Raw genomic sequence first — 14668 nt, 5'->3', positions numbered from 1 at the left:
AGCAAGGTTTAGCAATTAGCACCCAATAACTAATCAATGCTTCAACAATTAATCATGCTTCAAGCCTTCAACAGCAAGATTTAGAACAATTAATCAATTCTTCAACGTTTATTATTACAAAGAACAAAAATTATACCTAGGGTTAGAAGCTGAAAGCCTGAAAAAATGCAGAGCTGGCGGGGACGGTGGCTGGCAAGAGGCAAGACAGTGGCTGATGGGTGGAAGGGGGAAACAGACCTGGTGCCGGCGGGAAGACACTGCGCGACGGAAAGCGGCACTGGCCCGAGCTCACTGCGCGACGGAAAGTGGCTGCGCGAACAGAGGTGACTGACGTTAGCTTCACGGACTGCGCGGCGGCGGCGGTTGCTGATAGAAGTTGCGCCAGAAGCTCCAACTGCTGCACTACTGCACTGCTGCTTCGCGTTCTACACTTCTGCTTCTGCGTGCTGGAGAGGAGAGGCCGAGAGGGGTGCTTACAAATGTTAGGAATTAGGGTTCACAAGTCACAAACAAGCTTCAACGCACCATTTTTGAATTTTCATTTTTGACCCATTTCAAAAATTGGCCGGTTCACGGTTCGGTTCGACCGACCGGTTCCCGGCCGGTTCAGCTGTCTAACGTCGGTTTTCGAATTTGGCAGTTTTTGCTTCTAACCGAATCGCGTTTGGCATCAGTTCGCGGTTCGATCGGTTCGACTGGCCGATTCAAACCGATTTTCAGAACCTTGTATGTAACAAATTGAGAAGGAATCTTCGCTGGGTTTAAGTGTTCTTCCAAATCGAGACTCTGGATGGTGAGTAACGCGAGATACCTCCTGGTTAAATAGTCGTCTTCATTCAATTTGTCAGCTATGACAGTGAGGAGTTTTTTAGTGGTGGAATCATTGAGTTCGATTTCCATGATGAAACGAAAAAAAAAAAATAAGAACCTAAACTTTTGAAACCATAATAGAATATTGAGTAGCAAGATTGAATAGGTAGCATAATAAGAGCGTGGAAATGAATAGTCCAAAAAAAGAGAGAAGAAAATGAACTAGATAAATTGAATATTAAAAAATGATATTACACTCTATTTTCTAAAGAGCATATATATATATATATATATATATATATATATATATATATATATATATATATATAAAAGTCAGGCCTAATTATGTTAGAAAGACTCCTCTACCCTCTAACTAATCATAATAGAATAGAAAATAGATTCACTAACTTAGCTATACTCTAACAAACACCCCTAAGTAAGAGAGCAAGACTGTTTAAAAGGAAAAAAATTATTCTCAAATTTGCTTTCAACTCTTTTTTTTTTTGTTTCTGTCATTTTTCACAATGTTTTTTTATGTCGAAATTGAACATATATAAGGCCAACAAAATAGCAATTCAATACAAACGGACCGGAACCAATATAAGGCTTCAATGCGGTAGCTCTATCCCTTTATAACCCAAAGAAAATCTGTGGTACCTTGGATTGGGCTGACAAAAACAAAACCCAAAAAAAAAATAAAAATAAAAAAATAGAAAATAGAGAAGAACATTCTGCATCAGACCAAAATGAAAAATAATCTGAAGAATATGCACAAAAGCATCAAGCATGTGAAGTTAGTTACACTTAAGAATTTTTAACAGAAAAATAAATCAAGTTATTAGAATTAAGAAGTAATCCTTTTTGCATATACAATGCATCAGCCTTATCAGTTGTGAGTTGTGACTGTGCAGTCACACACACAGTTAACTGTTTCTCCCTAAACTAATTCAAACATGCTTTCGGCTGGAAACCAAGTCGGATATTACTTTAGAATTTTGCTTGAGTTGAAATTTGAAAAAGGAAAGAATGCCCTGCCGAATAAGACTACTGTTTTCCATGTGACTTGTCTCACCCATGTTGTCTATATCTAAATATTTTACGTTCATAAAGCCTCCTCATCTTTGCCTAATTAAATTAAGTATTAAAAAAGAAAGGAAAAAAGTCGGGTATGTGACTAGCTTACCTCATTGCTATGGGAGCACAAACTGAACCAAAATATACTTTTTTGTCCTACTCAGCTTAATAGACCCTTTCTCAATTTACCCATTTTTTGGATAACATTGCAATGAAAAAATTACAAAGAAAACCTCATTTAAACCTCCACACTCACTCTCTAAGTCATATTCCAAGTAGAAGAATAAGACGACCTAGAGAAAACAAATAAAAAAATGTTAAGGCTCACTAAATTTTGTGATTTGTAATTATTAATTAATCATCATTGATATTTTTTAATGGTATAAAATTTTATCCAATAATATAAAATTACTCATTTTTTTTTTGCTGATTAAATGTTAATTTTTAATAAAAGTGCTTCTAAACTTTCTCTTTATAATAATAACAATAATAAGAAAAAAGGTGTGCATGAGACGGCCATTCAGCGGTAATTTCTCCTTCTCAAACCCATCTAATTTCTCTGCTTACTAAAGCAACAACACCACATAAATACATGTGCAATCAAACTTGAGGCCATGTGTAATGAGCGTCCCATTATTTTGCCATGCACATGAATCAAAGGGACCTTTGGCAAAGATATAGAACCCAAAAAGCAAAAAAGCATGGTTGATTCTCTATACTGTCTATCATACACAATAACAATTAGCATTAGATTTTTTATCATTTCCAACCCAATCCTTAGTCATAAAGCAAAATCAAACACATCTTTTTTCTTTTTATCATTACAACTCGGACTCTCTCTTTTTTGACACTTTTTTTCCCACTATCCTCTCACCTTTATCTTCAACACTCCCCCGCCTCTCTCGGCTTTTATTCTTTCTATGCTTTGCTATGTCTTTAAAGCACTTCCTCTGCATGAATCACACTGAAATTTCAACACACTCTCCTAATGGCTAAGGAAACTTCTCTGTGCTTCTTGTTTCTCTCATTTTTCATTACCTCATCGTGTTCTGGTAAGTAGAGTTGAATTCTGAAAGAAAATAAAAAAAAAGTGGTAATAATGATTCTATTCAACTTGTTTATCTTTATTTTTGTGGTGAGAATTGATGTTCTTCAGATTCTTGATCTTCTTGTTTCACCCTTCTATTTTGTTTGTGCAGGAGATTTAGTGGGATTTTCAATCAACGTGCCACAATCGCGTAATCGAATCTTAGTCACAGATCATAGGATCTTGAACTCTCCAACAATCTCCGATTTCTCGATTGATTTCTACCTCAATAAAAGCCTAACTCAAAACTTCATCACTTCAAAACCCTGTTCACTAGTTCCATGGCTAAATTCCCACGTACTGAACTTACTTCCACAACAAAACATCAAAAGCATCAGTTTTTCTTGTGGAAGTGAGTGCTTCACCAAGAATCAGATACCTTCACTGGTATCTTCTCTTAGATCAGTTCATTCAGTTCTAACTAACAAAGTAAAACTCTCTGTAGCGTTTCCTTTGTCATTGTTAGAAAATTTGAAGAGTGCATCGCATGAGAGAGATCTAAGTAACATCCTTTCATTTATAAAGGAAACAAAATCTTATGTGATGATAGAGGACAACATGAACAAATATTTGGATGTTAAGTTTATTCTAGAACGTGCCACGACTGCTGCTTCTACTTTTGGTTGGGAAGACGTTCCTCTGATTCTATCAATCAAGAGTAAAGTAATCCCGATTTCGGCAAAACTATCAATGTCAAACCACATGGAATCAAGAAGCAACAAGATCATGGAAAGAATAGTTGCATTGTATGCACAAGAAGTAGACACAACAGAGGAGGAGGATCTGTTTCCGGAATCCAACAAAAGAAGAACTCTAGATGAAACAACAAACTCAGTAATCACACCACCAGATACACCAACCATAATCACAGTTCCTTCAACGAACCCTGTCACAATTTCACCAACAACAACCAATCCATCCACAATGCCAGTAACAATTCCTTCTTCAACACCGGTTCCTTTAACAACAAATAATCCACCGCCAGCACCGGTAACCAATCCTGGAACATCTTTTGCGCAGCCGCCTCCCACTGCACCTGCCCTGCCGCCTCCGGCCACACAGGGTGGTGGACAGAGCTGGTGTGTGGCGAAGAATGGGGCGGCGGAAACAGCGCTGCAAGCAGCATTGGACTATGCTTGTGGAATGGGGGGTGCTGATTGTTCTCAGATACAGCAAGGTGGGAGTTGTTATAGTCCAGTTACTCTGCAGAATCATGCTTCTTTTGCTTTCAATAGTTACTATCAGAAGCATCCTGGATCAACAAGCTGTGACTTTGGAGGAACTGCTACCTTAGTTAACACCAATCCAAGTAAGATCTTAGTAGTTTAGTAGCTTATGTATGTTTTCTTTTAGATTTTTTTATTCCTATCATGATTCAAGTGCTAAAAGTACCAGTGAAAATTTTAATTCTTAGGTAACAAACTAGAGAAAATTAAAATGATTTACGTGAGTAATTATAAGGAACAAAGTAGAATTAACCCAGAAGAAACCATAACGCGTGCAATATAGAAGGATTAAGATTCAAATCCCTGAAATGAATTACACGTGAAAATTATGTGGCTGACAAAATTACTAATTCTGTGGTAGATTTGTCTAACAGATCAAATCTTTTTGGGTACCTCAGTAAAATTTTTGTTTATGTATTACTAATTTGGTCAGTAACATTATTTTTTTAGGATAATTTTAATACAAGTATGTGTCTAATAATATTTATTATTACATTTGTCAATAAAAATATTTTTATACTAAAATCTGAATGTTAAACTCTAAATGTTAAATCATATTAGTATTTTACCCTTTAAGCATTTGTTAGTTAACCAAAAACGGATCTATAATTTTTGAACTGTGATCAATTTGAATTTCTATACTCAAGATACATATAGTGAGACCTTTTTGTTTTCTTTTCTCTTGTTAATGTTTTATATGATGATTTACAACATTTGTGAGCGTTTTTGTTAATGGGTTCTTCTGCATATTGTGATTAGGCTCCGGGTCTTGCATTTTCCCATCATCGTCGTCATCATTAAATTCACAATCACCAACAACACCTATGCAATCACCCCCAACAACAACAACAACTACACCACCAATGACAACAACTCCACCAAGCACCACAACTTATCCACCATCAACTCCAAAATCACCACCTACACCTTCAACTCTTACAGCGCCACCAACAACACCGTCTTCGTCGTCATCTACTACAGGATCCGGCACATCCGGGTAAGTGAACTTCAATGACAAAATATACGAGGGTAAATATTTAAATTAGTTCTAAGAAAATTCCATATATAATATTTTGGTCTCAACAAATTTTTATTCGCTAAAAGTTCTCTAGATTTTTCTCGGATAAATTGATTTTTTTTTTTTTGTTTTCGGTAAATTCTTAAAAAGTTTTATTATAAAATAATTAAATGTAAAATATACTACTATAAAAAATTATTTTTTCTTTAAAACGATGAAGAAATCTGTCTCAACGAAATTAAATTAGTTAATTTTTGAGAACTTTTCAAAAATAAAAATTTGTTAGGAACAAAAACTGTCCGATTTAAGATTCGTTGAGGATCAATTTTGGTGTTTACTCTATACATGAAGATTGCCGATTGTGGTTTTTATATGGCATGAAATTTCTTTTGCAGCTATGGTACCCCACCTTCAGTGTTGAACTCAAGCAGCCCAACAACATCAACATCAGGTATAATGCCAGGTTTTGGGTCCCAAACTACTCCTCCTGAAGCAAGCACCACCACCACGTCATCATCGTCCTCCTCACTATTACCCATTGTTGGATACATGGTTCAGCTTTTGATATCATTTGTCACTGCAACACTCATTTTGCTCCCTTAATTTTAAGAGAAAGAATGAAACAAACAAGTTTACCATGCGGATCATAGTATTATTGAGTTTGTACTTTGTACAGGTATCTTATATTATATAGGTGCAGAATGAGAGTTTGTAGAGTACCATAGTTAGAAGAGGATTGCATTTCTTCTATGTTGGTATTGTACATATATTTTGAGAGCTTTGGTAGTTTAATTTATGGACTCTTATGATGGAGCATGAACTTTAGTGTATGTAAATCGATTAGACTTGATTTGGAAATTGATTTGCTGGGGTTGTTGTTCGCTAAAATAGTTCAATTCATTATATTATGCAGAGAATCCATTTTGATTTATGTGGTTTTGTGAAGAATTAGGTGAAAGTAAAAGTAGTGTATTTATTGGTTTCACTTTGACATGTGAGGCAGTAACAAATACAAAGCCAAACTAAAAGCATAGTCATCAATCTTATACTCTCAAAAGAAAGAAATGGTGGCGGTGGGTGTCTCCCTTGAGTTGTTGAGTTACCATGGATTGCTAGAAATCATTGCACACGAGTCCAAGAAATGCAATTATATGAAAGGGTTTAAATCGGTTGTACTTGCAGATTTGGTTGCAATTTTGATTGTTAGGACTGTATATACTACAACCATCATAATGCAATGTGATCGTTGTCGCGCTAAATTTTTATGTTTAACAATTTTTTTTAAAAAAAAAATAAAGAAGTTTTAACATAACGAAGTGGAACACACCACATGGAAAAACAAAAGTGTTGAGTTCGAAAAAGATTTTATTATTTATTGTGATAATAAATATTTGGTTGATTGATTGAAGATGAATTTTGTTTCAAGAGTTACCTAAAACGTTAATTTGGGGTTGGATGTGAGGTCCAAATCCCTTTGTGTGGCAGCGTCCGACTTATTGATGCCAAGGTGCTGTCTGTCTGAGTTTCTCGTGAGGAAGTGGGGGGTGGTACTTGCAAGAGACTCTAATATTTAAGTTAGTAAGGGTTTTAGTCAAGTTTTTAGTAGACTAGAACGTGAGTTATACCTGGAGGTTCAAGTGTATTTATAGTAGAGTAGATAACTACTTTTGTTGGAGTAGTTCTATCTTTTCAGATAGATAAGCGTTCCCTTTATCACGAGGGTTTGTTGGGATCTACCTTCTAGATGAGGTAGAGCCAGTTAGAGAGGCTTATGGAGGCAGTCACTTGTTTAGTCAAGTAGAACTGGACCTTTATGGTTTTGCCCAACCTCTTTAAAGAGGTCGGGTTTGTAGTAAGGTCCACCTTTAAAGGTGGGCCTTTTATTCTTGTTGGGCCTGGCTTCTATCTGTTGAGCCAGGGTATGAACAGTGCCCATACTTGAGTACATTTCTTCTTAGAGGTCGGGCTCAAGCATTTCGGCTTCTGTTGTAGATGTCGGGTAATACTACCTCGGTTTGGCCGACGTGTTCAAAAAGTTGAACGTTGGTGGAGTTTAATGACGCACGAGAAATGTGTGGCAGTTGTTCCTGAGTTCTGCGCCTGTTTAATGAGGAAAAGGGGATCGTTGCTTGGTTCTTTGCCTCTTCTGAAAGGCTTTTTAAGGGTTTAAGTATTTTTTTTTCATCCTTAAGGTCTAAGATCAAAATTAAAATCGTCCTCGACCTTTTTTTGTTATTAAAATCATCCTCAACGTTACAAAACGTTATAAAATCGTCCTTTTCTACTTTAATTTTATTTTTTTACCAAATTACCTTAATAATTAATAAAAATAATATTAAAAAATAAAAACAAAACCCTCCTCCCCCTACCCCACCCCGTATCTCTTCACTTTGTTCCCTCCCCCATCCCCTTCCTCCTACCCCTCTCTTCGAAACTCCCAACCCCAATTCCAATCCCAATTCTTCTTCTCTCCCTTTCCGCCGCCCTACTATCTCCGCCCCCACCTCCTTCTCCACCTTCTTCTCCCTCTCCATCACCAACCTCAATCCTTCCTCCATTGGCGTTGGCCTCACCTTCCTCAGCCACCCATGACGACCACTTTCTCGGTGATCCCGGCCCCTCCTTATCCCTCAACGACAACCATGTCGGCATCAACCTCAACGACATCATTTCAGCTCTGGCCACCGATTTGGGTCTCTTACTCCAGTGATTTCAGCTCTGGTCACCGCCATCACGTCATTCTCCATCACCGTCGTTCCTATCCTCAACCACAGCTGTGACAACGCCAGCAGCAGTAGCTTCCCACACGTCGTTCCTCCTCTTTCCCTCAACTGCGACGACAACGGATGGCAGCAACACCACCCCTCTTTTGAGTTCTCTGTTTCTATCTTCGTTCTTCCTTTCTTTTTATTTTTTTTAATTTTAAAGAACATAAATATCATTTCTTTCTTTTTAATTTTTTTAATTTCTATTATTGCTGATTTTGGATCTGAAATTGTGATTGATGATTATTGAATTATGGTTTAATCTAAAATTTTTGTTGATTTATTTTATGAATATTGCTGTTGATTTATTTTGGGGCTGTTGTTGTTGCTGAAAGAAAAGTGTTGGGAGTAATGAGTGGGTTATGGTGTTGGTGATGGTTATGGTGATGGCAGTGAGGAAAGGGAAAGGTAGGAGATGCGAAGTGATGATGATGATGTGAAGTTAATAGTGAGGGTGTGGAGATTTTTTTTGTTTAAGGGTAAAATTGTCCAAAAAATATCGTTTATGGACAAAAGAACGATTTTATAACGTTTTGTAACGTTGAGGATGATTTTAATAACAAAAAAAGGTCGGGGACGATTTTCATTTTGGCCTCAGACCTTAGGGACAAAAAAAGTACTTAACCCGGCTTTTTAACTTTTCTTCTTTCTTTTTACTGTTTCCAAAAAAGAAACTACTATCTTCCTTTAACAAGAAACTTTGTCACGCTTGTTTTGATTACTTCTTCCCCTTCCAATATTACTTTTCTTGGTGTTTGAAGGTTCTCATCTTTGCGAGGAGGATCGTCCGTGCATTTGCTATTTTTTTTAGACGTGATCTCTCCCTACGTTCTTCTCTGAGGTTGGTTTCGTCTCCTCCTTTTTGTTCTCTCATTTCTATTTTGTTTAGTTTTCCTTTCTGAGCTTTCTCCTTTTGTAGCCTTATTTCCTTTTCTTGTTAAGGAAAGTTTTTGCTTTTGCACTGTTTTAAGTGAATAGATGTTTCTTTGTTGAAAATTTTTTTTTAAAAAGGGTTTCTTTTTCTGAAAGGGTTTTCTTTTGTGTATGGTTGCAGCTGTAATTCTACTGATTTGTGTGCTGTGTTGCCCAAAATGGTGTTGCTTTGATGCGAAGAATTTGTATGGGAGAAACGCCATTTGACTGTTTAAAATGAGCCTTTTTAAAAGAAGTAGCTCTTTTTTATTTTATCTGGTTGTCCAACCTCTTTTGTACGAGTTCCGACTTATTGTAGTAACGGTCTTCTTTACTTTTCGCTTGTAAGTGTAGCATTTATGTCTCGCAAGGTTATCTTGAACATGTCAACTAAGGTTCCCCCTGTTCTTTGGGTTTGGGCAGATAGTACTATTTTGGCTTGTGTCCCAGTAACTGATAAAGAGTACTGTGATGAATTTCGTAGGCACCATAGTATTTGTGAGAGTAGGGAGGATGAGAGGAGCTATGTTTTATAACTGCCCGATCTTGAAGAGAGAGTGTGTTTTCCCCCTATAGTGGAGTTTGAACAGTCTTTCTTTTACGCCTATGATTGCTTTTTCACTAGGCTAGGTGTTCGACTTCCTTTTACCAACTTTGAGATGGAGGTTTTGCGTTCGTCTAACCTTGTCCCTTCTAAACTACACCTGAACTCTTGGGCTTTCATGAAAATGTTTTAGCTCCTATGTCGGGAGTTGGACGTGTAGCCTAACTTGAACGTTTTCTTTTACCTCTTTGTTGCAACCAAACCGTACAGCTCTACCAAGAAGTCGGGATGAATATCCTTCCGAGCTGTTCAAGGCCGGAAGGCTTTTTCCATTTTCAGGACTCCTTTCACAACTTCAAGAATCACTTTTTTAAGGGCAAAGGGGCCGTGGATGCCCGACCTTTCTTTCTTCCTGAAAATCGAGGACCCTTATTTCCGTTGTACTAGGAGGACACCCTCAATATTGTTAAGCGGGATCTGTCCGATTTAGATGACTTAGAAAGGGGGATTGTAAATTTTATTTTGGGTACTTGGGGACAAGATCTCCATTTGGACACGAAGAGATATCTGGGAGATTCTAGCCTTCTGAAGCCGGATCTTGGTAGTTCTTCTTCCCTTGCTTGTTGAATTCTTCTTGTTTTTTAAATGTGAATTCTGACTTTGTTCTGTGTTGCTTTGCAGAAAGTATAGCCCTGAAGTCAACTATGAAGTATCTGCAAAACATCAAGAAGTCCCTTGTTGCAAAAAACCTTCAGCAGCAAAAAGAGGTTCAAGTCGGGTCTCAAAAGGAGGTCGGAGGAGGATCATCTGTCCAACCTTCTCCGAGGAAGAAGTCGGGCCCTGCCGTTCAAAAGGTGATCATCCCCACTCCCCTATCCAGGCTTGTGTCTTCCGAGCTCTCTCTTAAATCCCCTACTTCTTCTGAGCCTCCGTTCAAGAAACAGAAAGTAGATGATGAGAAAAGCATTTATTCGAACAGCTTTGATGCCTTGACCTGCGGTGAGAGGAATGTGCTCCCTTATCATCATCTGAGCACAAATGATGTCGCTATCCAGAACCACCTTCAACACTTAGCCCGGGGAGGTCTTCGGACATTTGGGGTATGTACGACCCTGGCTAAAGAGTTGAGGGGCTCCCCTATCCAGGCAACGACGTGTGCCTTGGTGGCTGGTCGGGCGGATGTGGAAAGACTTAACGAGCTGAAGAAGGATCTAGAGAAGGAGCAGGAGACTTTAAGATCGGTTCTTGAGAGAGCTCGGGAGAGGGCCACTAGGTCGGAAGCTGCGGCTGCCTTGGCTAAAAAGAAGGCCAAGAAATACCAGGAGATTTATACTCGCATGTTTGGGGAGAGGCTGGGATTGGAGGAGGAGGTGAAGGAACTAAAGGTGGAGCTTGAGGAGTCTCGGGAGTTAGCAGCTTTAGGGATGGATAAAATGTTCCACAACTTAGAGTCTCAGGTCAGGGTCTTAGCTCCTGACATTGACCTTTCTCTCTTTAATGTGAATAATGTTATGGATGGGAATATAGTCCCTACGCCTGACTCTAATGATGAGGAGGAGGTTCCCGTGGACCCAAAGACATCGAGTCCTCAGGTCGGTCCGACGTCCCTTTCGGGAGTTCAGCCTGAAGCAGCTACTATGGAGACTTCTTCGTCGGCTCCTGAGATCGTTCCGGCCGTGCCAGTTTCCATGCTTCCTCCTTCTCCTCCAGCCAAGGGAAAAGATGCTATGACTGGCTAAAATCTTAATCCCTTCATGGGTGAGAAGTCTTGAGCCTTACTGCTGTTGATATTTGTTTGATAGTCCGACCTATGGACTCATGGCATTTTGCCTTATATAATAGTTGGTAGTTTTTTGGAACACTTTATTGTGTATTGCTTAGTTGTCGTTTTGCAACTTTTTGTTAGATAATGTTTAAAACTTTATGAAAGTATCCTTTTGAAGAATACTTGTGGTAAGGCATGATTTAACCTTTGGTTTATTAATTTCCTTACATATTCCCGACTTTATATAATAGGGCTTGTCTTAAGTTATTTTTACAACTCTATTTTTTATCTTACCTGTCTGAGGTCGCTTCATACGAGTTTTTTTATATAACTTCTTACATTATATTGTACCTCGTCGCTTCATCTTACCAACCACTTTAGGTCGGGTAACGATTTTTGCAATTTGTCGAGTTTAAGTTAATGCGTTTGGAAACAGAAAACTTTTAAAACTAGGAATCTTTTATTAGTGTCTGAGAAATTCCTTTACAAAGCTTTTTGCTAAAGGCTTGGGTGCCCCTAGCCCTTATACTGGTGCCTCATTAAAAAACCCTTTTCTTTTTGGGAAAAAGAGTGCACTTGTGTACAAGGCTTCTAGCTATAATATCTTTTTAGGTTACAAGCATGCCAAGACCTCGGGAGCTCCCACCCTTGGAGGTCGGACACCTTATAGGAACCTTTACCTAGGATCTCTACTATCTTGTAGGGCCCTTTTCCATTCGCGGCTAGTTTAGCTTCACCTGACTTTTGTGTTCCGATGTCGTTCCGGATCAGGACGAGGTCGTTGATGGTGAAGTTCCTCTTGATCACCTTTTTATTGTACCTTAGAGCCATCCTTTGCTTCAGGACTTCTTCCTTAATCCGAGCTCTTTCTCGGACTTCATATAGGAGATCGAGCTCTTCTCTTTGAGTCTGGACGTTAGCTCTTTCGTTGTAAAATAAAACTCTAGGTGATTCTTTAGCTATTTCTATGGGGATCACTACTTCCATTCCATATGCAAGTCGGAAGGGTAATTCTCCTGTCGTGGAATGTGGAGTGGTCCGATAAGCCCACAAAACTTTAGGAAGCTTGTCCGCCCAAGCTCCCTTTGTGTCTCATAATCGGCACTTTAACCCGGCCAATATGACTTTGTTGCCAGCTTCAGCTTGTCCATTGGCCTGGGGGTGCTCCACGGATGTGAATTGGTGTTTTATTTTCAAGTCGAACACCAAGTTTTTGAAGGTTGAGTCGGTAAATTGAGCTCCATTATCTGTGGTGATGGAGTGGGGAACCCCAAACCTTGTGACAATGTTCTTATATAAAATTTTCTGATTTTTTTGAGCAGTGATGGTTGCCAAGGGCTCTGCCTCAATCCATTTAGTAAAGTAGTCAATCCCTACTATGAGGTATTTGACTTGGCCTGGTGCTTAGGGGAATGGTATGAGCAGATCAAGCCCCCATTTTGCGAATAGCCATGGCGTGGTGAAGCTGATGAGCTCCTCAGGAAGTGCCACGTGAAAATTAGCATGTTTCTGGCAAGGTCGGCACGTCTTGACGAACTCAGCTGCTTCCCTCTGCAAGGTCAGCCAATAAAAGCCATCTCGGATCACTTTGCTTAGCTAGTGACCGAGCTCCTAGGTGGTTTCCACATATGCCACTATGTACGTCCTCTAAGACCTCCTTTGTATTAGATGTCGGGACGCATTTTAAGAGGGGTGTTGAGATGCCTCTTTTCTATAGGATATTATGGACCAGTGTATAGTTTTGTGCCTCTTTTACGAGCCTTTTGGCCTTCTTTTCATCCTTGGAGAGCATGTCGAATTTGAGTTAGTTGATGATAGGGGGTCATCCACCCTACATGTTGATTGTGTACAGTCAGTACTTTCTTTTCCTTTGATATAGATGGTGTCTGTAGAGTCTCTTAGATGAGACTTTTATTGTTGCCCCCTGGTTTGGTGCTGGCTAACTTTGTTAGAGCATCAGCTCGGGCATTATTTTCCCGAGTTATATGTCAAACCTCACTTTTAAAAATATGCACCAGTTGTTCTCGTGTTTCATCCAAGTACTTCTTCATAGTGGGATCTTTAGCTTGGTAGGTGCCGTTAATTTGTGAAGTTATTACTTGCAAATCACTAAACACTACCACCTTTTCTGCCTCCACCTCTTTATGCGGGTTGTTGTACAGCGGGACAGGGTCGGGTAGAGCAAAAACCCGTCCCGTTGCCACCCCTACAGCCAACCTTCCATTTAATTGTTGGACCTTTTTAACATAGGTCGGACTCTTCATATTAAGTATAGCTTGGCATTTATCGGGATTTTCTTCTATGCCCCTTTGAGTCAGCATAAACCCTAAGAATTTCCCAACTTCTACTGCAAAGGTGCACTTTGAGGGATTTAACCTCATTTCATGCTTCTATATAGTGGAGAATACTTCTGAGAGGTCGGGCAATAACATTCTGTCCTCTTTGGTCTTAACGAATATGTCATCCATATATCCTTTCATGAGTTTTCCTATGTGAGAGAAAAATACCTTATTCATCAATCGTTGGTAGGTAGCTCCTGCATTCTTTAATCCAAAGTGCATTACTATGTAGCAATAGTTAGCCTTGGGAGTTATGAATGAGGTTTTTTCTTGGTCCGGCTTATACATCGGGATTTGATTGTATCCCGAGTAGGCATCCATAAAAGATAAGTATCTGTAGCTTGATGCTGAGTCGACCAGAGCGTCTATGCTGGGGAGTGGATAAAGGTCCTTAGGGCAGGCTTTGTTAAGGTCAGTATAATCGATACGCATTCTCCACTTTTCATTTTATTTTTCACCAACATGACGTTAGCTAACCACAATAGATATTTCACCTCCCTTATGAACCCTGCCTCCGGCAAGGCTAGTGCTTGTTCTTCTACAACCTGTGCTCGCTCTAGTCTGAGATTTCTTTGCTTTTGCTGAACAGGTCGGGATCCTGGATATACTGCAAGCCTATGGCACATCAGACAGGGATCTATACCGGGCATGTCAGAGGCTTTCCAGGAAAAGAGATCGGAGTTTTCTCTCAACAATTCAACGAGCTATTTCTTTAGGCTTTCTTCTAGGTTCTCCCCTATACGGGTTGTTTTCTCAGGGTGATCTCTGATTTGTATCTCTTCTATCTTGCCTTCTGGTTGGGGGTCGTAGTTCTTCTTGAGTTCGGACTCCCCCTAATTCGATTGTGTCAACTTCTTTGCCTTCTGAGCTACCTTTCAAACTAAGGCTCTCATTATAGCATTTTATTGCTAGCCTTTGATCTCCTTTAATGGTGGCAATTCCTTCAACTGTGGAAAATTTCATGCAAAGATGTGGGGTGAAAACGACGGCTGCAAGTCAATTCAAGGTTGTCCGACCTATTAGGGCATTGTAGGCTGAATTTTCATTGACTACTATGAAGTTGACACCTAGTGTCCTCGACCTGGCACTTTTTTTGAATATGGTGTATAATGAGATGTAACCCAAAGG

General features: G+C 39.2%; 1 protein-coding gene across 1 annotated transcript; it reads left to right on the top strand.

Annotated features, from left to right (window-relative positions):
* The first annotated feature begins 2482 nt into the window (after positions 1 to 2482).
* On the top strand, positions 2483 to 6103 carry LOC107618427 (uncharacterized). Its single transcript, XM_016320485.3, has 4 exons — positions 2483 to 2936; positions 3084 to 4280; positions 4957 to 5194; positions 5611 to 6103. The coding sequence occupies exons 1-4, from the start codon at positions 2873 to 2875 to the stop codon at positions 5816 to 5818; spliced, it is 1707 nt and encodes a 568-aa protein (XP_016175971.1). The 5' UTR covers positions 2483 to 2872; the 3' UTR covers positions 5819 to 6103.
* The last annotated feature ends 8565 nt before the right edge of the window (positions 6104 to 14668 follow it).

Source organism: Arachis ipaensis, chromosome B9 (assembly GCF_059453495.1).
Source record: "Arachis ipaensis isolate K30076 ecotype BB chromosome B9, ASM5945349v1, whole genome shotgun sequence".
Taxonomy (NCBI): domain Eukaryota; kingdom Viridiplantae; phylum Streptophyta; class Magnoliopsida; order Fabales; family Fabaceae; genus Arachis; species Arachis ipaensis.
This window is presented reverse-complemented; position numbering and strand designations above follow the sequence as displayed.